Below are 25,841 nucleotides of genomic sequence, written 5' to 3'. Positions count from 1 at the left end.
TGAAGGTGCTGGGGTCCAAAGAAAAACAGACCTCTTCTAATGTGCACAATTGTAAAGGGCTCCTGAGTCACCTTTGTATATACTTCTCTCTCTGAATAGTTGTGTGTATGTGTGTGTATGTGTGTGTGTGTGTGTGAGACTGGAGAGGAAAAGGAAATAAACACCAGCTTGCAGACATTTGTTCACACAATCGCTAAAGTCTGTTTAGCATTCCGGCAAACAGTGTCGGACAAACCCGCACGCGCCTGCCCCGTCCTGCCCCAGCCACTTCAGCAGAGCGTAATATTGATCTTGGGATGGCTAAAGAGGCCACAGTGGCCCTCGTAAAGACAGCTGAGACCCACAGGCCGAGTGCAGAAGGAGCTGAGGCTGCTCTCAATGCATCCCCAATGGGCCACCTCTTGACCCCCTCCATTCAGCACCTGAATACCAATGGCAGCCTCACAAAGCCGCGCACACTGCACTGCTCCCTGATAAAGTGCTTACTGTGGGGAAAGGAGCTGACGACACAATGACAGCCATGCACACAATTAAACCCCACATCAGCCACTCCAAATCAATGTGCGCTCTAATAATATTTAAATGTTTTATTGACTTTAATTTAATATTCACAATACATAAAGGGAATTCAAATATGTTTCCATTTCCAAATTATTTACATTTACATTTACAGCATTTATCAGACGCCCTTCTCCAGAGTGACTTACAATCAGTAGTTACAGGGACAGTCCCCCCAGGAGCAACTTAGGGTTAAGTGTCTTGCTCAGGGACACAATGGTAGTAAGTGGGATTTGAACCTGGGTCTTCATGTTCATAGGCAAATGTGTCTTACCAACTAGGCTACTACCACCCTATTTTATTCTACCACGCTAAATTATTCTCAACAGGTTGAATGAAATGAGAGTGATTTCTCTTTCAACAGCTTTGTGCCATGTCTACAAAAGTTAACTGTGAATTTCAGTAGTGTGGATGGATTGGTAAATTGATGCAGGTTAATATCTTCCTTGATCTGGTTTGGTTTGGTTGTGTATGTAACTAGATTTTACGCATTGAGTCTCATAGCTGAAACCTGGGCATTAAGGTCCAGTAATTACACCAAGAACCCAGACCATGGGTGAGCACTGCCTGTCCTCACCCTTTGAACAACAGCGCCACTGTTTCTCAATGGCTATCTCACACTAATTAAAGTGAGACACGATATCATGTTTAAAAACTGAGCTCTAACCTATCCATCTCTCTTTTTATAACAATAAAAAACAGGCAAAGTGTAGGTTTTCCCTCCAGGACCCCCGCTTTGGCTCCTCGGCCTCAGCTGTTTGTAATCCTAACTGCACGGGTCCGGGCAGAGGCTGGTAATTGCGCTGATGAGAGTGCAGTGATTGCGGGGATCGGTGAGTGGGATCCTCCCTCCTCCCGATTGTGAAATGAGAGCAAAGGCAGGGGGCCTGTGGGGGAGCGGCCCAGAGAGAGACCCCCACCCCACCCCACCCCCAGGAGGAGCCGAAGAGCGGGGGTAGCGTGCGGCGAACGTGGGGGCCTCATCTGTTATACTCCAGTTACCGCGACGCCGGAGCTGTTCTTTGTAATACATACTGGCCAATAATAGAGCAGGCTGGCTGTCAGCAGCGCTGGAGTTTTACTTTCAATGAGAAATGTGTAATTAAACCCACATTCCTGCCTCAAGTTAAGGCTTTGCTTTTTCTCGTTTTTTTTGTCCTAGATGTAATTTGTGCCTACTGACTTTGTGCCATGCCAATGCATCTAAATGCGTTTATTGTTATACACACATAATTTTGTAAAACATGCAATCTTTTGTTAATACTCATCAGACAGAAGACATTATTGCATTTGATTTGTGCTACATGGTTATTAGGACCTAGGTGCCATGCTGAGTTTACATCGACTTCATGCAGTGCAATTTTCCCTATGCATCACGGAAAGTCATATTTGCTTTAACCCATTAAAGTCTACGAAATCAGCACCACAGACAGCACCCATTTATTATTCAGTAAATATATTTAAATACAGTAACTACATGGAACAAAGACCTGGAATGTGTCAGTGGACACATAGACTGGGGTTAAACTCTTAGTCGTACAAATAACTTTTAACAGTGTCCATACAGCTAAAGCTCAGTTACCTATGCTGTGTGGTGCTTTTACTTTACAGATGTGTGCATAATTGGTGTCAACTGCTAATGGCATTTTTCATCACTTATGTATGAAAAAAAGAACAAAAGTTTTTGATTGAATACAAGTTTTAAAAGGGTTCAAACGCATTTCCTCATAAGGGGTCATGCCTGGGAAGGGCTGAGGCTACCTCCAGCCCAGCCAATTCACTCAAGGGCCCGTGGGTGTTTGGAGCCCGGATTTTTGCTTGCTCGGTGGCAGATCCTCTGTGACCCAGGTTCTTCCTAAACACCACTGCTGCTTATCCGGGCTTGAGTGGGCCGAAGAAGAAGGGAGGGCATGGGGGCATAAAGGGAGGGGGCTGGAGAAGGACCCTGTGTTTTAAACACAAAGAGCCTCTTTCACAAGCATGGCTTTTGTCAGCCAAGAAGGAAAAGATCTACTTGAAGCCAACTGATCAACCCCTCCTTTTCAGGCCAGGGTTTGTCAGACTCACTGGGGCAAAAGTAGGACTGTTAGAAGTTTGAGAAACATAGTGCTCAACCAACCATTCAGTCAAGTTAGGTAGTTGTAATGAAAATGTTTGCATAAATGGTCACCTTTCTGAAATTAGTAAAAAGTTTCTCTGGATTTTGCAGGCCCAAAAACGGACAAAGGGCCTTTTATACATTTTTAACATATTCGCTAATTTTCACATAGAGAACATAAAATGAGGTAATAAATATCAGTTACTCATGCTCTGTGTTTATGAGGGAAAAATCCCTGAATTGGTTTTATGTCAGCTTAGACCACAAAGCACCTGCTTGTACATTAATTGTTTTTTTGTTTTTTTTTTACAGTCAGCAAGTACCACAAGGTTTTCAGAGATCAGCTATTTTAAAAGGTTGCTGAACCCGTAATAGTGGATGGGGTTCAACAGACATTTCACATCAGTTGATAATTTATTTCACACATTGTTGATTAAGGTTGCATGTACTATACTGTACATATGAAAAGTGCAGGAAGCGTTAGAACTAGATCTTTCACCGGAACTTAATTTTAAATCTTAATGTGTTTGTGCAGGAAAAGCACAGTTGCAGTGTAAAATAACAGGCTGAAGGAAACCTTTTAACACCTTTTAACACACTCCAGCACTGGAAATGATAAATGTGCCCACAATCGTGGCCATAGCAGAGCCTAATTTTACGTAATATCAAATATCCCTGTAATAATTCATTTTCCATTATGAAGAATGCAGAATGACAAATTGGTGAAGTGAGTTCACATTTTCTTCACAGCATGGAGCCCATTCACCAAGGGGTGGGTAACTTCCAGCAAAATCATGTGTCACCATGATAGACAGCTGAAGTTGTAGGATTAAATAGATTTGGGGGGTTGGGGGTTGAGGGGGGAAGGGGGCGGGACGGGACGAGGGGGTCTTGCTCTAGATCCCTGCTCACCGCTCTCCCTGCTTCTGTATCGGTGGTTCTTTTGATCAACAGTCATTTTAGAATATAAAAGACCACTCTTACAAAACAGTCATTTAAATTCACAGATATTTACAACAGCAGCATTCTTGTCAGCAGTAACTTTATCTGTAAAAAAATATTCTGTGTGGAGGTGTTTCATGGCTGTACATTAAGAGCATAGGGAAGGCCCCACGGCCTGGATGTCACCTCTCACTTTACCTAGTTACCTAACTGGCTGTTTTATTCCCCACAACTGCAGGGCAACGTCTCATGCACACAAAAAAAAAACAGCAATACCTTCATCTTAACACGATCAGTGCTATTAACATCTCCATGCCAAGGAAAAGCCCCCCATCTACCCCAAAAAATGCTTATGTGTTTTCCTGTGATTTGTGGCTCAATGCTCTGTGCGCCGTCTCGAGTAAACTACTGTGAGTGTTTTGTTTGGTTGCCTGGAAATGTGACCAAACAGAATAGACAAACCAGGTTATAGCAGTGCAAGCCCTCCTTGGTGGGTGTTGCACGGTACATCGGCACCACGCCTGGCGAAGAGCCTGGCAACGCTAACATTCCATCTGCCCCCTCCACGATGCCCACACCGCACTGTGGCCTGCAGTGTTGCTTCAGCTGCAGTGTGGTGCTGCGCTAGCAGGGTGTGGTGTTGAGTGTGGGCGTACAGACTCAACCTGCATCGATGCAGTAGGGAAACCCAAAAAAAAAAAAAAAAACTCACATATTCTCAACTTCGGTATTAAGCTTCGAGGTATCGCTGGCCAAAACAAATCTTTCATCTCTTAAAGTACAAGACATTCAAACCACAAAGGGTGAAGGGGTTCATGCATCAAAGAAACAGCCAATGAGAATGTCTGCCACTATTGCCAAAGAGTTGGGTATCAACACTTTATGAGAACATATAACTCCAGAATGTGTCACACACTTGTTTGTTTAGCTCATCCACAAAAGCCGTATGGTTTTATTTAGTTGGTAACAGAAAACAGAAAACTTCGGCAGACTCTTTGAATTCCAGCAAAGCAGGATACAAGCCAGAAAGAAGAAGTCACTAAGACTTCATGTTTTTAATATCTGGATCACACCCGCTTCTTTTGAGGAGCGGTTGAAATCAATCCACAGACCACAGCAGCAGACTGAATTCACCAGAGCCACTCATCATGTAGAACAGTGCATGTGTTCGAGAAAGCAGATCTAAAAGCAGAGGAGGCCCATCGGTCTCACTACACCACATTACAACCTGCTGGAAAAGACTGAAATCAAAGATGGAGCTGGTCTTAAATCTACACTGGCCCATGTGACTGGGGCAAACTGTAGAAAAAAAAGACACTTTTACACTTTAAATCTGACACTTTTTTCCATTCTAAATGCATCGCAAACTGTGCATGTGTTTATACCTCTGTAATGCTGAACAAATACAACATGAAAAGTTGAGAGAACTATCATACTCGCAAATTTCTTGGAAAACTTTTCTTGCCTGGTGCTTCCCCCAGAGGCCGGTGGCCAGTTTTGCTAGCTGAGTAAGGCCAAGGCGTTTTGTTTGGCTAAGAGGCACAGATGAATGACTGTGCTCCATACTGCACGCTATAAGTAAGTGCCTTGGTTTTGTCATTTCTAAGCCTTGCAGAGCACACCCCACTGCTATTACTATGCTGCCAGAGCGCTTTAATTACAGGAGAACTACTACCTTGAGGGAGAATTGCTATGTCGCACAAAATCAATCTTCCTGCTGAGCAAACCCCAACGGTTAAGAACTCATAAGGGGAAAGTATGAACTGGCTGTGGGGGCAGGTTATAGGTTGCAGGGGTCAGTGACTTCTGGACTCCAGTCTATTTGGATGCTTTTTACTCTAGGCAAGTACTTAAGTGAATACATTTTTTGCCAGCATTGACCGGAAATTATCACATGAATTCTTAAGAAGTGTTGGAAGTGAAAGTGAATTTTAATTCTGAACTCTTATAGTCTTTTCTGAAGCCATTTTAGCAAGGATTATAGTGGCTGACATAGCACCAGACTCAGTGTACATTCAGTGAAAAACCTGGGACTGCATTTCCATCATTACTTGCATTTGTATATTGTCTTTTCTATTTTAGTTTGGTAAATGTTTCCTCTATATAGAAGCACACATGTTATCTTTGCTCAGTGAATTCTCATTTATGAGTCAGGATAATATATGTGGACTGTGTTTTCTTAACTGGTAGGACAAATGAGTTCTTCCGAGAAACTTGGTTGTCTGGCCCATGCACCAATGTCTTTACAAAAGACACTGCAGCATGGTTCACTTCCCCTGCCTTTTCCTACCTCCAGCTGTATCCATTGTGTGTTTATTATTCATTTTTTAATCCATGGGGTCTGTGGTGGTGGTGTCAGACAGAGTCCTAAAAGAAGTGGGTGGGAGGCTAAGACAAACCCACATTCATAAACCAGTGGCAGAGAATGTGGCTCAAAGGCCAGGTTTTCCCATCCGGGGACTCTAACACTGGGTGCACCTTTATGAAGAGCTCCATAGAAAAAGCTATCAGATCCCAGGGAAGCATCCTTCTCAAGAGGAGGGCAGTTATTTGCAGTTGGGCACACGAGGCAGGAGAGGATAAATGGGAACATGCTGTGAATGGCATGCTATTTCTTGAAAAAAGGCGATACAGAGGGGAGGAGTTGGGAGGGGGGGGGTTTGGCTTAATCCCCTAAAGCATCCACACATCACCCTCAACTTCTTTCCAATGCTTGTAAATCGGCAGGAATGTAACATGTTGTTTTTGGGCTGAGCGCATGCAAGCTCCTCGACTTTTTCTAAAGATTTATGCCTCCAGACGCTGTTCAGGGTTCTATGTTGCATTTGAACCAAAGGTTTTTGATGTAGATATAAAGTCCTCCAATGCACAAAATAAAAAAGAAAAAATATATATGAAGTACTTAATTATAGTGCTGGTCAAACTTTCACTCTTGTGTCTCTGTAAACACTATTCTTTATACCATGGTTTCCAGCCTGTGAGATGCAAGTATTGACAAGGCTGTAGAGGTGTTGCCCTTTAGGGCATAGGTGATATTGTTGCGGGAGTGGATTTTTGGAGTCCTCGTGGCTTATTAGTTTGTGTTTTAATGATCATAAATCCCCTGACTATGTAAAGCAAACCCTGTGATTCATTTCAATAAAAAAGACCCCCCTCTCTTCAAGTTTCCGGAGTATTGGGGTCATTAATTCTCAAAGTTGAAGAGTTCCTTTAATGACCGAAACCCCAGCACAAGAAATAACTTCCTTCCCTCTCAGAAAGACGCTCTTGTGTATTTTAGCTGATTTTATCCAGCAATCATCATGTTGCCTATAAATAGACTGAAAAAAGAGTACGCATTCCGCTTTCACTTGCTGTATCTAATCTCGCAGCCACTGCAGGTCCCTCCAGCTCTAAATTTCAGCCTGAAGCAGTGAGGGTATCTTGAAAACCCATTGAGCTAAATGTTTACAAAGAGCCGCATAAACACATGTACGCGAAAAAACCCATTACCCGGTGCGCCTTCAGTACAGAAGAGTGTTTCCATGTGGGAAAGATGGAAATAATTGGCATGTCAATTAGAGGGCAGCCACCACTGCTAGATAGCATATGGTGCTACAGATGATTGCAACAACAAGCGTTTAGACAGTATGCTTTCTTCTGGTTCGCTGGCTTCTGAGATGTGCCTTTGCACTCAACTGTATGTTTGTGTATCACAAACACGTCTTTATGAATTATGCTATTTTGGTCCTTAGGTGCTGTATTTGTTATTATGAGGATGCCACATGAAATGTGAGTTCATTACACTTATTACACTTAGTTAAACCAAGATAAAACCATAGCCCCCTTGGTTATACAATTTGCATTCGTTTATTTAGATTTTTTATTTAGTTCAATTATTTAGTTTTGAATCTGATTTTTATGTCAAAGCGGAAAAAAACACATATAATGTTGCATCCCTCTGCTAGACAAGGTCCTAAATTTGTATAATGAGTTTGTGTTGCAGAATAAACTTGTAAATAGTCTTTATGACCTGTCTGTACCCTAATAGCGCCTTGTGATAGAACCTAAAGGGAGGTACTACTATATCATGCCCTGTTATCTTCTTCAGAGTACTTGTTCCAGACAAAAGCAAACCTCTAGGCAAATACATCTTTGGATATTGTGCGCTAGACTGAACTGGATAAAACCCAGTTTCTCTGTCTTGTTGTAAGTAACCCTCAATAATGTAACGGTTTCCCTCTCATGTCTGCCGCCGAGGGCCTATAAACCTTAGAGGAGGAGAGAGAGAGATAGAGGGAGAGACATTCCTTCTCTCAGGAAGATTAGTGGCTGTCCTTTTCGAGTAGGAGGTTGGACGCAGAGCTTTTTGCGGCCACATTTTTCTCTGCCAGCGCTCTGACCCCTGGGGTGGGCTACGCTCTACTCGCATGCAGCTCTGGGGCCCTTGCGTCCGGCCACCATCAATTACTCACTGTCGCCATGACGACTTCATCCAGGTGATAAAGGAAAATGTCCTTATCACCAACACGCCTCTCCTAAAACACTATTTACAGAACGAGGCCCAGCTCCATCCATCTAGCTCCCGAGTTTGCTGCCTGCAATGCTGGGGCACTGAACACTATTTAAATGTCCTAAAGAAGCTTTTAAAGACAGAATGTGATAAAGACAGAGAGGTTTCACAATAATATTGCATCCACTGCTACTGAAGGTATGCATTGGAACATAAGTCTCATTAGCGTAGCCACTATACAGTTTTGAAAAAGTGCGGTTTCTGTTGTGGTAAAGTAAGCCTGAGTGTAGTGATCTCTTTGCTGCGTCTTTAGGCCCCATGTGTTTTGCAAGCTGCTGGTCCAGAGGCCTAGCCTGGAAGGTGCTAAGTACTCAGCGCCATCCCCAAAGGGCCACCAAGACTCAGCAGAAATGGCTTTCAGAGGAAGCAGAGGCGCTTAGCGCGGCCCATCAATCTGCCCTTCTGACAACAAACTCACTTTCAGCAAGATGTATGCCACGAACCACCAAACCCAGTTAATCAAATCATTACCAACAGCCGGCTCCGCTGGCCTACTTTATAGACGAGAGCATGTGAGAGCAGCAGGGTTCACAGCATTGATACACAGAAAACCAAAAAACAAGCAACCCCCCAATTTTCTTTGGACATTACAGTTCTGCTGTTGTGTTTAGCATTTTGTTTTCATGTCTATACAGAACCTACCATGATGAATTATTAAATATCACCAGGGTTATAACAGGCTTTTTCCCCCTTCCATTTTTTTTCCTTTTTCCATTCCTTCTCCCTCTAATCATTCTTCCAAATTGGTGAACGGATTTATGGTGGGAAAAATCCAGGAAATCAGTATAACTTGAGCTTTCTCCCATCTACCCATCCAGACAGATGCGAGCTGTCAAAAGAAATACAGGCGCTCATTTAAATTCATTAATGGAAACGAGGGGGCCCGGCGTGTTCTGTGACCGACTGGAGCTGAAGTGCCTTTAGCAGAGCCAGGCTGCAATAAAACACATGCAGGCGAGGTTCAAAAGTCATGGGCCAGGACTTTACTGGCCCATTTGCATCACCTCCACCAATAAAAAATCACACCCAAGCCCCGGAACAGAGAGCCGAAGCGTTACGGACATCCAATAAAAACTCCAAGCGATAGGCAGGACTAGACACCTGGGCTCGCCGTAATTGACTCTGGCGTTGTTTTCACTTTTCAAGCAAAGTGACTCTCACTTGAGTTCATTATGTGTGAGGAAACACACACACATACATACTCCCACCCTTTTGCCACAGACCACGGGGAAAAGGATCTGGGCTGCTAACATAAAACAAATGACCAGGCCGTGATAAATGGTTCTATTAGCAATCCAGATTGTTAAACTGTGATATAACAGATCGGAACAGGGCAGCGGCCCATTCGTTTTCCCCATTTTTCCGGCACTCTCGGAGGCAGCTGTAAATAGCTCGCCTCTTTTTTTATGTGTAAATAACATATTAAAACTCTGCATTAGCCATGTCCTTTGATAGAGAGGAAATTGCTGGAAATAAATAACGCGGGACAGGAATATAAAAAAAGGGCTGCTTTAATAGAGCCGCCGCCACATCTCCGAGGTGGGCACGACTCCGGTGACAAGAAAAGCCACGGTCCGCTGTAAACTACCCGCTGACAGTAAAGCGGCGTAACTGTGCCGTATATTAAAACTGTCTCTCCTCTCGCTGCATCCGCCGCCAGCGCAAGAATGTGATCTCGGGTTCAAGGACCCGGCCCGCGCCTCTCCTCGCTCTCATCCTGCATATTCACTTATCAGTGTCTGGGAGCAGGAATAATAATGCCTATTAGGCCCGATAAGTAATTGCTCTGTCTTGCCGCGGTGGCAGACAGCTGAGGTTTGGCCACTTAACGCTGGTCACAGCGGGCCTGCCTGGCTGAGCTAACATGCCATTGGGCAATGCTGGGACGCCGTGCTTTATGGGAGCGTGTGCTGGTGTGCCTGCTCATTTAGATTAGACCACAGTGACACACGACACTGGAGCGGAAGGGGCAGAGAGGGTCGCAGGAGGGGTTTTATACCAGAGGGATGCTCCGTCTGCCGCTTCCAGTGCCACAAGATTTCATTTATCCGCAGTAATCTTCAAATCGCTAACTAAAATTTTGGTGAAACACAATTACTTATGTTGTCTTAAAAAAATGTCATCAATTAATAGTTTTCTCATTTGCAGAGCTCAGGAAATCATGCAAATGCTGCTCTATGCAGAGGTGCCTGGGAGGTTACAGAGATTGAGAACGAACAAACGTCTCAGTTCCTTCTCATTATCCTTTCCCTCCAATTCTAGGCTGTTCTTCCCTTACCCTTAATTTCATGTCTCTCTACCACTCCCCCACCACCTATCTCACTCTCGCTGAAATGGGTTCCATATGCTTTTGCGTCAGCGTGGGTCTGCCGTTGCGTCCGGGAATGCCCCTCGCTGAGTAAACTGTTCCAGCCCTCTCACATAAATATGGAGACAGATTCACACACGATCTCAGTCGCACAGCCTGGTCAAACCTTCTCCTCTGCCCAGTCGCGAAGAGGCTTCAGAAGGATGCTGGGTGTTGGCCGTGCCCGATAATAAGCCACTCAGGACTCTGCAGGGGCCTTTCAAAGCCAAATCAAGTGGCCCATAAGTTGCCTCTGAGGTCTTTAGGAGAAGACTGTTTAAATGTTGGTAGAAATGACATCAGCTTGTGTGTTTCATTTGCTTTCTATTACCAACACAAGAGAGATTAAGTTTGTGCCCAGATGACTTCAAGAGGATTTCAGGCCTGAAATGAATGATCAGTTGTTGTTGTTTTTAATTACTGGCCCATTTCTGTTTAGTGACAAGAGATTAATTGTCACAGGGCTTTACTTAAGCAGTTGGGATAGTCCTTAGGTAAAAATGTATATTTTTGCTGAAGTTCTAAGGCTTAAAGTGTCGCTAGTGACTACCGCAAGCAGAGGTTGCTGTCAGTGTGGCCTGAAAAACTGATAGTTTTCCCTTTTATCCTTTCAGAAAATTCATATTTTTTTTCCGGTTTGATCATCTGTTATGGAATGTATGCAGCATAGTCTTTCACAAAAGAATTTCAGTTTCACATTACAAAATGTCCTATATTCACACAGTTCTTTTATAAACAATTAATGACCATTACTTCTTCATGGCAGGCCACCAAGCCCTTCATTAAACCGTAAAAATGTCACAAAAAGCACAAGTGGCATTACCATTTCAAAGGTAGCCTTCAATCAGCATCTTTGTCAATCTCTGAAGGATGGTGTCGTCCACTGCTCTAGCAGCCATTTTAGTAATTTATTATTTTTTATACTCTGGAGGTAAGAACAAGGTCTTTCAACCTCATTATGCAGAGCTTTCATCACACACACATACTGACATCTTTAAAACATGCTCCCTCTCTCTATTCCTCTCTCCCTTATTTCATGCAGTGCCCTGGACACACTTCAGTGTGATTCAAAAGACAAATTGTGCCATTCCTCATTAATATCAACAAAAACATATATTTAATGCATCAGCTTGTCCTGTCTCTCTTTTGTATCATCAGCGTTTTGTTTGAAGTCACAAAAGATTTGTTCCCAACACTTCTGTATTTGGTACAAGGTAAATCTAATGTGCTTAGACAAATATAATTTAAAAATCCTGGACGTTTCAATGTGAAACTGAAGGCTGAGTTCAGAAATGTAAAGAAACTACGCAATGCAGAAGAGAGATATAAAGTATAATTTTCTTCATATGTGTCATTTTATTTTATATCAGCACCATTCCCAAAAAACTTCAGTACCTTGTCCTCCTGTAAAAGCATCTCATTCATTTAATTAATTTCAATGATCCAGATGAAGTCACACCGTGAACGCAGCCAAGAAAACTTTTTAAACGTTCTACTGTTTTATAGGTTTGGCTATTGGGTGTGTTTGAACTCTTTAACAATTAATGCATTTCTCTTCTTCTAGATTATGGCAGGCCACCAAGCCCTTCATTAATCCATAAAACTGTCACAAAAATCACAAGTGGCATTACCATTTCAAAGGTACCCTTCAATCAGCATCTTTGTCAATCTCTGAAGGATGGTGTCGTCCACTGCTCTAGCAGCCATTTTAGTAATTTATTATTTTTTATACTCTGGAGGTAAGAACAAGGTCTTTCAACCTCATTATGCAGGGCTTTCATCACACACACACACATACTGACATCTTTAAAACATGCTCCCTCTCCCTATCTCTCTCTCTCGCTGTCTGCATGTACGTACAGAAAAAAAGAAGAGAGAATGCAGTTACTTTTTATTAATTTCAACACAAACAGTCCTTTGAAAGCACCAATGTGCATCATATTAACCTCTGACATATTAATTACACACAACAAGCCGGCATTGTGCCAGGAACAAGGGTCCTGTGCGGTACCTGTGGTGAGAGGCCTGATCTGTATTAATGACGCTCCTTCAGAGGGACCTCCATTACAATTCCTATCAGAGCTTTACTGTAAGTCACCTCTGACTCCAGCACGAGCTTATCAGGGACAATTATGACCAGGAGCATCTTTCCTCCAGACGCTATTATACCTTTGAAATGTATTTTATGTGCATTCTTTAGCACCAGGGCTCTGTGCCTAGGCTAGAATTATGAACTGTAGTAAGAGGCAAAAGAGCTGTTGCACCACTCAAATGGAATGCCGTTCCTAAACCTGATTAAACCTGAGTTTTGATGTGAGAGGGGGGGTGCAGTTATACCTCTTGTTGAAGGCAGGGGTTTTTTGGGGAGGTCACTGAAGCTGTGTCCATCCACGCTGGAGGTTTTGCAGTCTTTCTTCTCTGTGCCGGTTGATGTTGTGGTCTCCATATTGGGAGATTGAGGCTGAAAATGAACAGAAATGTCAGTGAACGATTGGCTGCACATATAGTTCATAGTGTGTGTGTGTGTGTGTGTGTGTGTGTGTGAGTGTATATATATATATATATTTATTTTTTTTTATCACAAATGATCTTCAGCTGAGTTCGTTGGTGCTTTCATAGAATATTGGACAGGTAGGCACACTTGACAAGAGAACAGTTCTGTTCACCCCTCTGCCCAATAGAGGGAGCTCTGCCACATTTCATGTAAAAGAGAGAGAGAGAGACTATCGCTGACATTATATGATAATTTGCTAATTATAAAACTTTTCCCGATCTATCAAAGCAGTGCAGGGTGACCTCTTCTGGACCACAGATGGAAATGCCTTCCTTCCTGTTACAGACATGACAATTGATGGAAAAGGGCGTAATGCCAAACAATTTTCATTTTGATTCTTGCTGCATTGATTGATGCATTAATTAAAAGTACCCCATACTTTACTTCAGTCAGAAGCATATTGAAAATGTTAAAAGAGAATACTGTTCAAACATGTTGGTTCCACTCGCCACACGAAGCCGTTAAAATTCTCTTTGAGAAATCATGTAAAGTTCTTTAGTTGTCCCTCTCCCTGTCTTATAGTACATACATGCTTTCTCTACACAAGCGACAGATACAGTTGTCTGATCATTTTTCCTGTAAACATTCTACCTGTGCCTGGAACGATAGCCAGTCAATATGTTGAGTCAACTGCCAGCCTTCCATTTCCATAATAACACACACACACACACACACACACACACACACACTTGTGCATCCTGAACATTTGCCAAAGAATAATTTGGCAAGGACGCTTGTTTATCTTTGTGCAGAACACAACACTATCTTTTGTGCAGCGCAGAAATGTGGCCAAATGGTTTGTATCTAAAAGAGTCTCAGACTCAATTTACTTTGTCCAAGAGCCGAATGTCTGCAAAAGAGAAAAACACACAAGTATTTGGGCAATTGTGCTGTACATTGTACTGTACAAGGTAATTGTACTGTACATTTCAGACAAATGCACATAGCAGTGTGAATTGAATATATAATTTTTGGTGAAGTTGCTTTTATTTGTCAACAGATAAGGGACCAGGGAGATATATGGCTATAACCTTGTGCCGTGCCTCAGAAGAGGACAGCGAGGAGGCGAGCAGCAGTCCTGATGGCTCGCTCATGAAGCCAGTCACCCGTTCTCCTGGCCAAGGTAAGCCGATTAGAGGTGGCTTTCTTACGGGGCAAGGTGGCATCTGTTTCACTTTTCTCCAGCCAAGAGCGAGGTTCCTCGTGATCCCACCGCAAACACTTCATTTTACAACTTTTCCTTGCTCCAGACAAGCTTCAAAGGAAAAATTTGCACAGCTGCTTGCCACTCTGATGCATGGTTCTGAGCCAACCGCTAACACTACGTGTTAGGCCATGGCAAGTGCTTCAAATGCTGATGCTGTAATATGAGAGCACTCAGTAAAACCTTTATTACTGATTGGGATCCTTTATTTACTCTGAAACCTCTTTTGATTTAACACAGCACGCTCGGAGCCCTGGGACCTGATGTGAGTTTAATAATTCCTCATGTTGGCAGCTGCTGAGGAGGACAACACCCCTGGGTTCTTTTGTTACATGGTTTAGGTCATCATGAAATTAAAAAGACTCTGCTCTGAAAAAACTCAGCGTGAAGAAAACAATCCTGTCCTGTCCGAATTAATCAGTGGTATCGGGCCTAACCAGATTCCTGATCCTTTTCAACTGCTGTTCAGGAAACATGCATTTTAATCCTCTGATAAGGTGCAAAAGACAACAGCCCTTAAAAGGACATTTTTCACCCCCATTGGCCACCCCCTCCAAATTTGGCAACTGTCCTGACAGGACAGTACAGCTGTCACAAACCAAACAGGCAAATGGCTGCAAAAACCTAGCAGGACGACACAAACAAGAGCCACTTCTTACCCCTTCCTCTATACAGCAGGGCTGCCAAGTGGCAGGTGAAGGGGAAGCGGTCCTGGCCCACAGGATCAGAGGCAGGGCCCATAAGGAGGGCAAAACGGGGGTAATCCCCCAAAACCAGTGTGCTACTCCCAGAGACTCAGCTCACATGTGTTACACAGCAAGAGCCCAGCAAAACTGCGCTGGGTGTAGGAGTCAGTCAAGGATAACCATGTCGAGTGTCAAGGAGACACAGTTGATGGAACACAAAGGCTTGGGATGATAATTTGGAGGAAAAATGTACACGACGCAGCTCATCTATACTCAATTATATAGGAACATATATTCACTGCAGGCCTGAATTTTCTCATTTTTATTTCAACGTTTTCTACATTTTATATTCTGTAGTGACACATTATTTAGCTACAATGGTTCAAACTATTGGTTGTTGAACAAGACCTTATCAGGTGTGTGTTTGGTGCAGACATTTACATAGCTCGAAGTGGTGTGAGGGTTTGGTCACAAATTATTTCTAAGGATTCATGGGGAAGGTAGTTCTAATGTTTCGCTGTAATGTTTTTATGGGTCAATCTTCTACAGGAGTGTGAAATGCTGCCATCACAGCAAAAGCTCCCTGCTTTGGAGAACCTCCAATATTGAACTTTTTGTCTTGGTTTCTGTTTTTTTTTAACCTCACGTGTGGTGTTGAAAAGTCATGTGTAGAAGCAAAACCTAAAAATGAAATGAGGTGCATCCAAACTTTTGTCTGGTAGTGTAAGCATATATAAATATGCACGTATAAAATACATGCATATCTCTCACGTAGACAGAGAGCAAGTGTTTTCTCATGGTAAAATATCCCACCTTCATACTAAAATGGCAGACACATTCATGAAAGTGGAACTGCATACAGGTCAGTCTCATTTCAGTGATAAAAATCTGATCTGTGCTCTGACATGACTGAGCCCAGAAAGGCCCGCATTTCCTGCACTCTCTCCCCATGGTCCATAACAACAGCCTGGCAATTATGCCTGATGAAATTGGAGTCAGATGTCTGTTCTACCATTGGAAATATATGTAAAAGTCCAACAAATTCGTCACATGGAAAAAAAAAAAAAACATTGGACCCATTTTATTCAACGTACAGAACAGCCTTTGTGACAAATACCATTCTGTCTCTAGTTGGGTCTCTAATCAGCCCCATAAATGATTGAGGAATGCAAGCTTGTAAATGGTCTGGCTCCGCACTGTGGCCGCAGGGCTGCCTTGGACTGGGTATAGAGGTGAACAGCATGACGGACAGGCTTGTGTGTTCCTCTCTTTACGCCGGCACTTTGAACAAGCGTGACAGGTGCAGGACACCCCCTCCGCCTGGCCTCCGTCCCCCCTTTCCCCCGTCCACATTGCGCATTCTCGTGGGTTGTGGTGTTGGTGAGTGCCACAATCATTCACACCTCGGCTGGGTCTGTGGTGCAGTTGTGAGCTCATTATGGGAGATCAGTCAGGGCTAAAGAGTTTGGCTCCTCAGCCTCCTTTTTGTTAATTACGCCTTTGGAATAACGGTCATCATTCAGATTTTTTTTCTTTATTGTCACCCTCTTTCTCTCTATCACCACAGCTCTCTTTATCACATGTTCGAGCAAGAATTCAGTGCAAAGAAAGCTCCTTATTCTGAAGATCTTGAGAGATGGCACTTACTGTTCAAGTGTTTTTTCGAAAGGCCAATTAATTTATAAAAGCCATCTTATTAATAGTAATTGCCTGTACCTGAGTTTATCTGTGAAATTGCATACTTCAAAACCTTGACCAGAGATATAACTGTAAGCCCATTATTATATTATAACTGCTCTGAGAGAAAAGGAATTAGCAGTGGGGAAATGAGCTACTTAACACTTGCATGGCCAGGGGCTTGTTAACATATGAACAACCTGCAGGATAATGAGCCCTTAGCTCTAATCTCCTTTTGTCAACGGCCTTTGTCTTTCGGCAGGTACACGGGGATTCGTTTAGGCAAGGCAACCAACAATGTGAGCTTTGGGAAAGGGTTTAGGACTGTGCTACCAGTGCTGGCCCAACTCTCCTCCATTCAGACACCCCATTGTGTGGCAATCAGTGTGTGTTTGTTTTAGCACCTTGTTCTTTTCCTGCAGCTCCATCATGACTGCACAAAGGCTTTCTCTTTCCACATCTTCTCCATCTCTAAGACAAGTACAAACAGATATCCAAGAGCCCCTCTCATTTAAAGATCTCTGTCCCCCTCCCTCTGGCCCATTATGTTTAGTGATTTAATACAGGTATGACTCTTCCCTTCAGACACCAAACTAGTCTATTGAAATAACAGCTCTGATGAAGTTATTACACCAAAACACATTATGTCATATATTATCATCACAAGTGACCATTAATGTGTCTCCAAAAAATGGCACTTAAAAAATCTTACTCTTCCATCTACCATATATATGATTTAATTGTTTCACATACAACAAAAACACTATGCATAATACACCATAATCATATGAATATTTTAAAATTCACACACACACAAACATTTGAACATAGCTGTGACCTCTGAATTGATGCTTAACCACCGTCTAACGCCCATGTTCATGTGTTAAAGCGGTTCAATTGCCCAGTATAAAGTCTATAAGCAAACCAGATCACCAAAAAGCAAATAGGTCACTGTGTCGGGCAGCTTCACAAACACAGAGCACGCATAACAGGGCAGTTAGTCAGCTTCCACATGAGAGCACAGCAGGGGCCTACGCCGCTTCATTTACAGGTGGACAGCTGCCGTGGCCGACACCCCCCCATCCCTCAGAGAGAGTTCAGAGAGAGAGAGAGAGAGAGAGAGAGAGAGAGAGAGCGCAGTTTGTCAGCCAGCCCAAAGGACAACCCGTTTCCTGTGTGTGAAAGAGCTGACCATTAATTCAGAAGGAATGCAGCTGTTTGCCGTCCGACCGAGGCCCACATGTAACTGCTGCTGTTAGCACTGAACAAACTCCGACCTTCCCTCCAGGCCTTTTTATAAAAAATATATTCATAGGCTCCTCTTTTTCTGAACTTTGTTGAGTGTTCATGAGAATCACAATTAATTTAGACGGAGTAAAAAGTAATTGGCTCAGCACAATTGTGCACCTTGTGAATGATACTGCATGTGTGATGTATGCATGACCACATAGTTAATGCAGGATGAAAATAACTTCATGTGTTTCGAAATTTGCATTTTGCTACAGACACTCAAACTCCTAGAATTCCCTGTACAAAAAAGAAGAAGGCATTCCATGTTTCTTTACAGGAAAAAAAAAAAGTTTCCATATTCCAGGTGCAGGGAGCTTTATGGAGTGCAGTTTGGCTCATCACTGGGTATTACTTCCAGCATTGCACGACCCATCATCCTGAGTAATTGCAGCGCTACCTGTCAGTGAAACAAATGACTCTGACAGAGCTCTGAAAGGTCACGGAGCGAAAGCACAGCTCTCCACTTCTCTTTCACCAAGCCTCTGAGAGCTCAACACCTTCTTGCGTGTTTTTACGTATACACTTATCTTCTCTGGGTTAAAAATAGCATTGGTGCAAGAAAAAAAAACTTGGGCCTTATATTGCAAGAATTCCCAAAGTTTGAATTAGTTGTGTGACTAAAACTTTTCCTAGTGTGATACTTTGGGGGCAGCAGCGGTAGAAAAATGCTACGTTTTTTACAGGAGGCTCCTGATGCAGATCCTGATGCTCTAACCAAATATCATATAATGAAGTGCAGCTTGCTTCAATGGGAGCAAGCTTGCAGATTCGTCCGTCCTGGCTGGACTGATCACCGGCATCAGTAATGGCTCCTAACGAGATATTTCAGCCCTCTTGTGCTGCGTCTCAGAAGAGCCGTTTTAATTGATAGGCATCGTTCAGCTAACGTGATAACCACAGGGAGGAAGCCGCTGACGGTTTTCTGGCAAATCTTAACAGCAAGACTGGATTGGTTATTGGTCTGGCAAGGGTGGGCCTACGCCTCAGCATGAACGACCCATCAGCCTGTCCGGCGTTACCTTCATAAAGTGCTGTGGGCGTGGAGGCGAATGTGTGACCCAGGGGCCTCCGGTCAGTGAGAGAGCCCGGTCTGAAGGCTTTCTGTGGGCCACTGTGGGGGGACGAAGAGCGCGGGAGGCGCCCCTGTGGTTAAGATCACACCCCCTGCTTTTACATGCAATATCCTGTGGGTGATCTCCTCCCAGGCTTTGCCAATGTCAAACAGATGTGGAGCTTATGGCACCCTAACCAAGTTCAGAGGAGGAATCTCTCACGGGATTTAGCGCGCCGTCCTGAATAAACTAGCAAAATGATTGCCTCTTGTGCATGGAAAAAAATGAAAGAGAAACAGTTTACTGAGAACACAGACGTGACCCAGGCCCTTGGGCGCACACGTAAAAAACAAAGGTCTGGGAAAATGAACGCGGCCGCAACTGCGTTCCTCTCCAGTCGGGACTCTTTTTCTAAGAGCCCCTCTTGCTTTGATCTCAGGGCCAAATGGCGCTGTTAAAAGACACCAGCGGGTTTAACAGCCGCAGTGTGTGCTCTTGACTTCCTCTCGTCTCTGTTATGGCAGATTCATAAAGGCCATCTGAGGCCTTACCTAATGCCAGCATAAACTGAACGCAAACCTGCCCTGGACACTAATCTTAGGAATCACAATTTTTTTGGAGCTTCTTACTGTACCATATCTCACATTTGTATTATTTGCATCATTATAATTAAAAGTCACAATGTGAATGTACATAAATCCAGTTTCTGCGGTTGCTTTTAGGTTGGCTTGGCTCGTAACCGTCTCCTCGTGTTGAATTAGCCAAGTCCCTGACAGCTCGCCGCTGACAAAATGGATAGCCTGTCGCGTGTCGCAAACCAGTGGAGCCCCATGATAAAAGCCATAGGACCCCCCCACCCCCCCAGTTTAACACCTACATTAACCTCTTAAATGAGTCTGCAGCTTGCGAAGGGGCTGCGGCGGCTGCAGGCGGGTGAAACGGCGCTTCGCTGCGGCCACTGGATGATTTATTCAGGCACCTGTGGGCCCTCGTCCCTGACCCCCCCCCCCCTCTGTGTTTTACCAGCGCGGCCTGTCAAACATCAACCCCGCTGCCCTCACCTGAAAGGCAGCACTAATGCGCTCAGACAGGACGGAAGCCTCCCTTACGGGATTTTTTCTTTTTCTTTTGCGGGGCCATGGAGGATAAAGCCTGCAGCAACCCTGACAGTCGTGCCGCTTCCGCGCCCGTCTCTCTGCCGTGATTTGGAGGGGGCTGCGCCTCGTCCAGGCCCTGACCCCGACTGATTGTGGGAGCATTTGTGATTGCTAAAGGATAACACATGGAGCCGCCCCCCCCCCTCCCCTCTGTTTTTTCTTCTTTCTTTTGGCGAAACCACATGTTATGCTCATCTTCCAGTCTGTTAGCTAGGAGCCTGCGGTTTGGCAGCATTTCAGAGCCTTTCAATTTAATCTCTTGACGTATGGATCTAATGAGGGCCATACCACCAGAGAATGAGGGGTGGGGGGGCTGGGCTCGGCGCAGACAAATAAGTAATCACAGGCCGAGATACTCTGGAAAAGGCTTCGCCGTAACAATAACGGAATCTCACGTCATGTAAACAGTCACATCTCCCCAGGTGACTCACGGCCCTGTGCCTCGCCAGAAAAAAAAGAAAAAGAGCAGCCATCTTCGTCTCTTTTTGGCATTGCTCCGGCATCCAGCAGCCAACCATGTGGATCACGGAGGGGGGAATTGAACTTGACACGAAGCATTCATCAACAATGTGTACAATTCCATTCACGGGCCGAGCAATGATGGCTTTCTGCTGCTGGTGGTGCTGTTCTGCCGCGAGTTACCGGAGGGGATGATCCGCTCGCGCCGTCCCTCCAGGAATTAATTAAGTAATGAATCAAAGAAGGTCCACAGAAGGCGAGGCTACACATCACGTCTTCTTCTAATGCCGTCTCCCGTGCCCCAAGTGGCCCGTGGACTTTTGATTTGAGCCGTCTTGCGATGCCTTGTGATGTGCTTACACCAGGCAGAGCCCCCGTTTTCATTAAGTGTAATTAGATGTGGTTGATGGCTGATTGTCTCTGGTCGCCGGACGTGGCTAACAGCTTTATGACTTGCTAATGTGCCGCGCGGCTCAACAGGCAATCGCCTGGCCTGACTGATTGAGCACAGAGCTGGCTGGGATGAGCAGTGTGTGTGTGTGTGTGTGTGTGTGCGCGCGTGCCTGCGTGTTAGCCGGATACATGGTCGGAAACTTTTATCAAGAGCTGACAGGAGTTACTATTCATTTATCCGTCTAGATTATCTTCAGTGATTATTTGTCTTCTGCTGCCATCACGGGCACACCGACAGGAGGAAGGGAGTCTGAGACGAGTGATTTTGGGGACAGTTCAAAGCACTTGTCACAAGCATGTCTTGAGACCGGAGAGCCAACAGCATGGAAGCTGCAACATAACTTGCATGAAATACAGCGTTTATACGGGAGTTTTATAGCTCTTCCTCGTGCCTTACGCGTTTCCAAATGTTTCTTTTGGACCAGTTTTAGGGCTTTTCAGTTTTGCTGACAAACGCTTTACAGATACGCTTCTGTTGGCACCTTTTTTTTTTCAAACATTTACTGTAGCTGCAGGACGAGCGACTGGCAGAGCTCAGAGTGTTTAAGGATGTTATCGGCGCTGCTCTGACGTGACCTGTGTTTGTTGTGATTTGTTCGGTGGGGAGCTGTGTACCCTGCAGCACAGGCCGTCTGGTGTGGGAAACCTCGCCACAAACCATTGCCTGAGGAAATGACCTCAAGTGCGGTTCAGGGGCTCTCGTGGCGGAATACAAGAAAACAAAAATATTGGTCTTATTAGTGTTCTGTTGGTTTGGGTACGGCGGTGGGTTACTGATGTTCATCTAGTGGATGGAGAGCGAACAGCAGACAGGGGAAATAATGTGTGGTGATTATGGCAATTAGTTGTAAGAAATACTAGATGTTCCAAAATATGCTTTCCGTGTTGCACGTTTTTTTTTTAAAAAGAGTACAGTTTTGTGTAAATTGTGGGGAGATGCACACTCTCTGTGTCTTGTAATAATGTAATAATAACAATATGTTATGTAATCTAATATGTAATAATAGCAATACTAATCTAATAGTCTGCATAAAAAAGAGCATTTCTAGGTTATTTTCTAGGTTCACTAAATTCTAGGTTCACATAAAGCTTATAGATAAAGTAAGATGTCTATTTATATATTCATGCCTGTTTATAAAATGCAATGTGGTTTGCATTTTCTTCAGGGTTGAAGGTTAAAGGGGAAAAAGTAGGCTTAAAAAGTGAATTCAATGAAAAAAATAATAATATCACAGCCTCTGGGGTGTTTGACTGCATGATTTTGCGTTGGATCTCAGTACATCAGTGCCCACGGTCTCTGACTACGTCTCATATTTGGTCAAAGAAAGAATTTCTTTTATCATGGAAACGCCTCTTGAGCGAGACTTGGTGCCAAAAGGCTTAATTGGTATGGTGTTCTAGTATAGTGTGTGGAGGAGAGCGGGCAAGGTGGGGAGAGAGAGTGTGTTCGTCTCTTGTTTTAACTTTTGAATCGTCTCAACGGGGAGTTTTACTCAGTTCCCATTCACGTGGTTCCAGCACTTCTCCTCTCTAAACACAATGCTTTCCTGCCATTACCGGCTTTATCATTATTATTTCAACTCCTAAAGGTCCCCCTTTTACAGCATCTGGTTCATTAAATTTGCCGGCGGTGTCTGGAGAAGAATAAGGGTGGTCAGTAAAAGCCTGGCCAGAGCGGGACGTGTGAAAATGGCGGGGGGAAAGGCCCTTGGAGAGATGAAAGTGACAGGCCCATCACGGGTCTCGGCGGCCGATGACCGCAGGCCCCCGGCTGGGCTGAATAATCTGAAAGGCCCCATCATTCCTTTACATCTTTTCACTCGCCTCTCTGCCTGACTGCTGGAACTCTTCATTCGGCACAATGGCAAATGCACTAAAACTTTTTTCTTATGCTAATGGCCACGACCGGGCACTCACACAGTATTAAAAAAACACACCGACTCACACACACACACACACACACATGCTTTGCACCACCCTCTTTTCTTGAATGATTTAAACCAGCCAATTAGAGCTTTTTCTCACTTCTTCCGTATTCTCATCTTCTATATTCCTAAGCATTTCACTGCCCCGGGAAGCACCCTGGCTTTTCACTTCTCTTCTCACAAGAATGCGTACCATAACAAACAAAGATGTGTAGCCTCCTGGTAAGATCTGGACCTTAGTCAGTTTTTGGAAGAAGTCACACTTCTTTCTTTTTTTCTTTCTCCTTATCCAGGTTGCAGAAACTCCATTTTGCATCATGCTTGTTCTAAAGAATTTCATATATTACTATTTGGCAAGCTTGTGGTAAACCACATAGTAGCTTCTCTAAAATTTAAAGCATGTAAGCAAACGTTATAGATGTAAAACAACCAAATTATTACATGTAATAATATGTGTTGCATGGAAGAAAATTACATGATTATAACTCCAAAATCCTTTTAAGGATTAAGGATTTTAAGATGCTAAATAGTATTTATTTGTTTTTTTTTTATGATTCAGTTTGTTTGCATATATCTGCATGCAACGCACATTTATATTATTTTTTTTAATTGAGAACTCATAAGAGATAAATGACGAAACCTTAAGCTTAACTTAAAAATAAAAAAAAACTTTGTCTCTTTAATCGCGCATTCTCACATGTGGGTCAAGTTACTGACGATTTGTTTTTTTGTTTTTTTCCAATCTCAAGCCAGTTCAAAATGTCCATGGCGCAATGGATTAATGCATCGGAAACGTTTCGTTTTTAATCAAATCGGCTACATAATTAGTGTTTTCACTGCCAAATTGTACTTTTTAAATTCTGAACAACAATGCCGTGTAATCGCGGTGTAAAGGAGGAGTTTTTCCTGCTGGCCGGGTGGAGTTGACCTACCTTCAGCTCCGAGGTGACCTGCGCTGGGCGCCGCGGCTCTTCAGCAAGTCGCCGCACGCCGCCGCCCTTCGGGAGAAACTTTGGCCGAAACTCTTCTACTGACCGACGCTCCGGGACGCGCCGGGAACGGATCCATCTAAAGCGCCTACAAACCGCGGCCGCTAGCAGCGCGCAAAGTTGGGCGCGCCTCGCCAACTTTCCGCAGCCATGACGCGGAGATGAAGTTGGTCTGGCGCTCCGTCCTCAGACGCGGTGTCGGGGTGTCGGGCTGATCTGTTTTCAACCCCCCATCCTGGTCTCTCTCTCTCTCTCTCTCTCTCTCTCTCTCTCCCTCCCTCTCTCTCTCTCTCTCCCCCCGGTGGGTTCAGCCATTTGCTGCAGCAGATGGGCCGCACTGGCGAGGCGGAGGGAGAACTTCCACAAAGTTTCCTCTGCGACGTTTTTTTTTTTTTTTTTTTTTTTTTTTTTAGCGACGTCGCTCGTGTCCCGAAGTGGACGCTGAAGTCGGGATGAAGCGTGAAAACGTGCACTCGTTCCCTTTTTATTCTTTCCGCACGCGTTCGGTTTGTGTTTTTAATAATCCAGTGCACAATTTTGTAATTATCATCATGAATCATTCATTCTCATCATTGCATCAATAAAATGTTTGTTTTTAATGCGCAAATAATTGTAGATAATAATTCCGGATATTAATAAATAAGATTTAGGACCGAATCAACTATCATGTCGCCTTATTAAATGTAATTCAAGCTGTCTGCATATTAATCAGATTCATGTTTTCACTGACGCGTCTAAACCATAGTTTTAATTCACTCGTTTATATGTTTCGAAAGACTTTGTAATAGGTATGAATATTACTTGCTCTTTTCATTTGAGGTTGAGATTAATAATCTACATTTTCTATATTCTTCTAATTGTCTGCTTATATCTCAGTAATTGATATTCTTCGACTCTTAGGTCTGATTAATAACCCTCGCGGGCACCGCATTAATAAATAATAATCCGCGGCGCCGGTCCGAGGATCTCCGACCTTCAGCACATGTGCGCGGAGCCCGATGCAGATGTTCGGACTCTGTCGAGGAACGGCCACCCGGGGCCCGAGAGCGACACCTGGCGGCGCGGATTCGGGATGGAGCTGCTTCTGTGCCCATGCTTGTTTTAAGGGGTTAGCACCGGGGTGTTGGGAAACCATCCGTGTTCGTGTGCCGACAGGCCTTGAAAGCAAGAATTTTAATGTTAGTAAAAGAATGTAATGTCTCCTCGGCGATAGAATTGGGGCTGAGATTCTGGGTCGGAGCAGGAGAGTGAAAGGATGTTTTTCATCAGATTCAATGGATGGATCTGATGCTGTGCATGAAAAAAATATCGAAACCAGTTTTTCGATATTTTCTTCATATGACAACTGACACACTCTGTAAATCTGACTAAGCACGGTCTTGAGCTGCTTCTGCGTTGTTGAATAAGTACTATTTAGCCTGTGAGATATATGTTTTTATACTAAACAAAGCTTGTCCTGATACTGCAGGCATGGGTATTATTGTATTAGTATTATTAGTATTATAATAGTATAGTATTATTCTACCTTGCTAGAAGCTTGATGTGATGGGTCAGGGTGTTCTTCTTGCTGGGACAGTTTATTTGTCCGGAGCAGGCGGTTTGCAAGGACAAGAAGTGTATAAGTGAGCGAATCAAAAAGTAAAATAAATGAATGAATTCGGCTCCATGTTTCAAATTCCTATGGATTAAGCCTGATCTGGATAGTGAGTAAGTGAGCCACTTGGTGTGAATAATTTGGCCAATTGCTCCATCTAGTGTTGAATAAAAAAGAAAGACAACAACTGAGAGCTCCAGTCTTCTTAAGATGCATAGCCATAACAAAACTAAGAACTAAATATGCAATAATAAGCATAATATGCCATATGCACAGCCTTTTTTGAGCAGAGGCACAAATCAAC

The 25,841-nt window shown here is 43.8% G+C and overlaps 1 protein-coding gene across 1 annotated transcript in view; it reads right to left on the bottom strand.

The window, feature by feature from the left end:
* LOC114790236 (zinc finger protein GLI2-like) overlaps positions 1 to 24,288 on the bottom strand; it is a 57,119-nt gene extending 32,831 nt beyond the window's left edge. The window contains exons 1-2 of the mRNA XM_028980117.1: positions 23,887 to 24,288; positions 12,835 to 12,958 (exon numbers count right to left, since the gene is read on the bottom strand). Of these exons, the coding sequence (XP_028835950.1) occupies positions 12,835 to 12,943 (109 nt within the window). The 5' untranslated portion in view covers positions 12,944 to 12,958; positions 23,887 to 24,288. The remainder of the gene's footprint in view (positions 1 to 12,834; positions 12,959 to 23,886) is intronic.
* Between the last annotated feature and the right edge of the window lie 1,553 nt (positions 24,289 to 25,841).

Source organism: Denticeps clupeoides, chromosome 5 (assembly GCF_900700375.1).
Source record: "Denticeps clupeoides chromosome 5, fDenClu1.1, whole genome shotgun sequence".
Lineage (NCBI taxonomy): Eukaryota > Metazoa > Chordata > Actinopteri > Clupeiformes > Denticipitidae > Denticeps > Denticeps clupeoides.
This window is presented reverse-complemented; position numbering and strand designations above follow the sequence as displayed.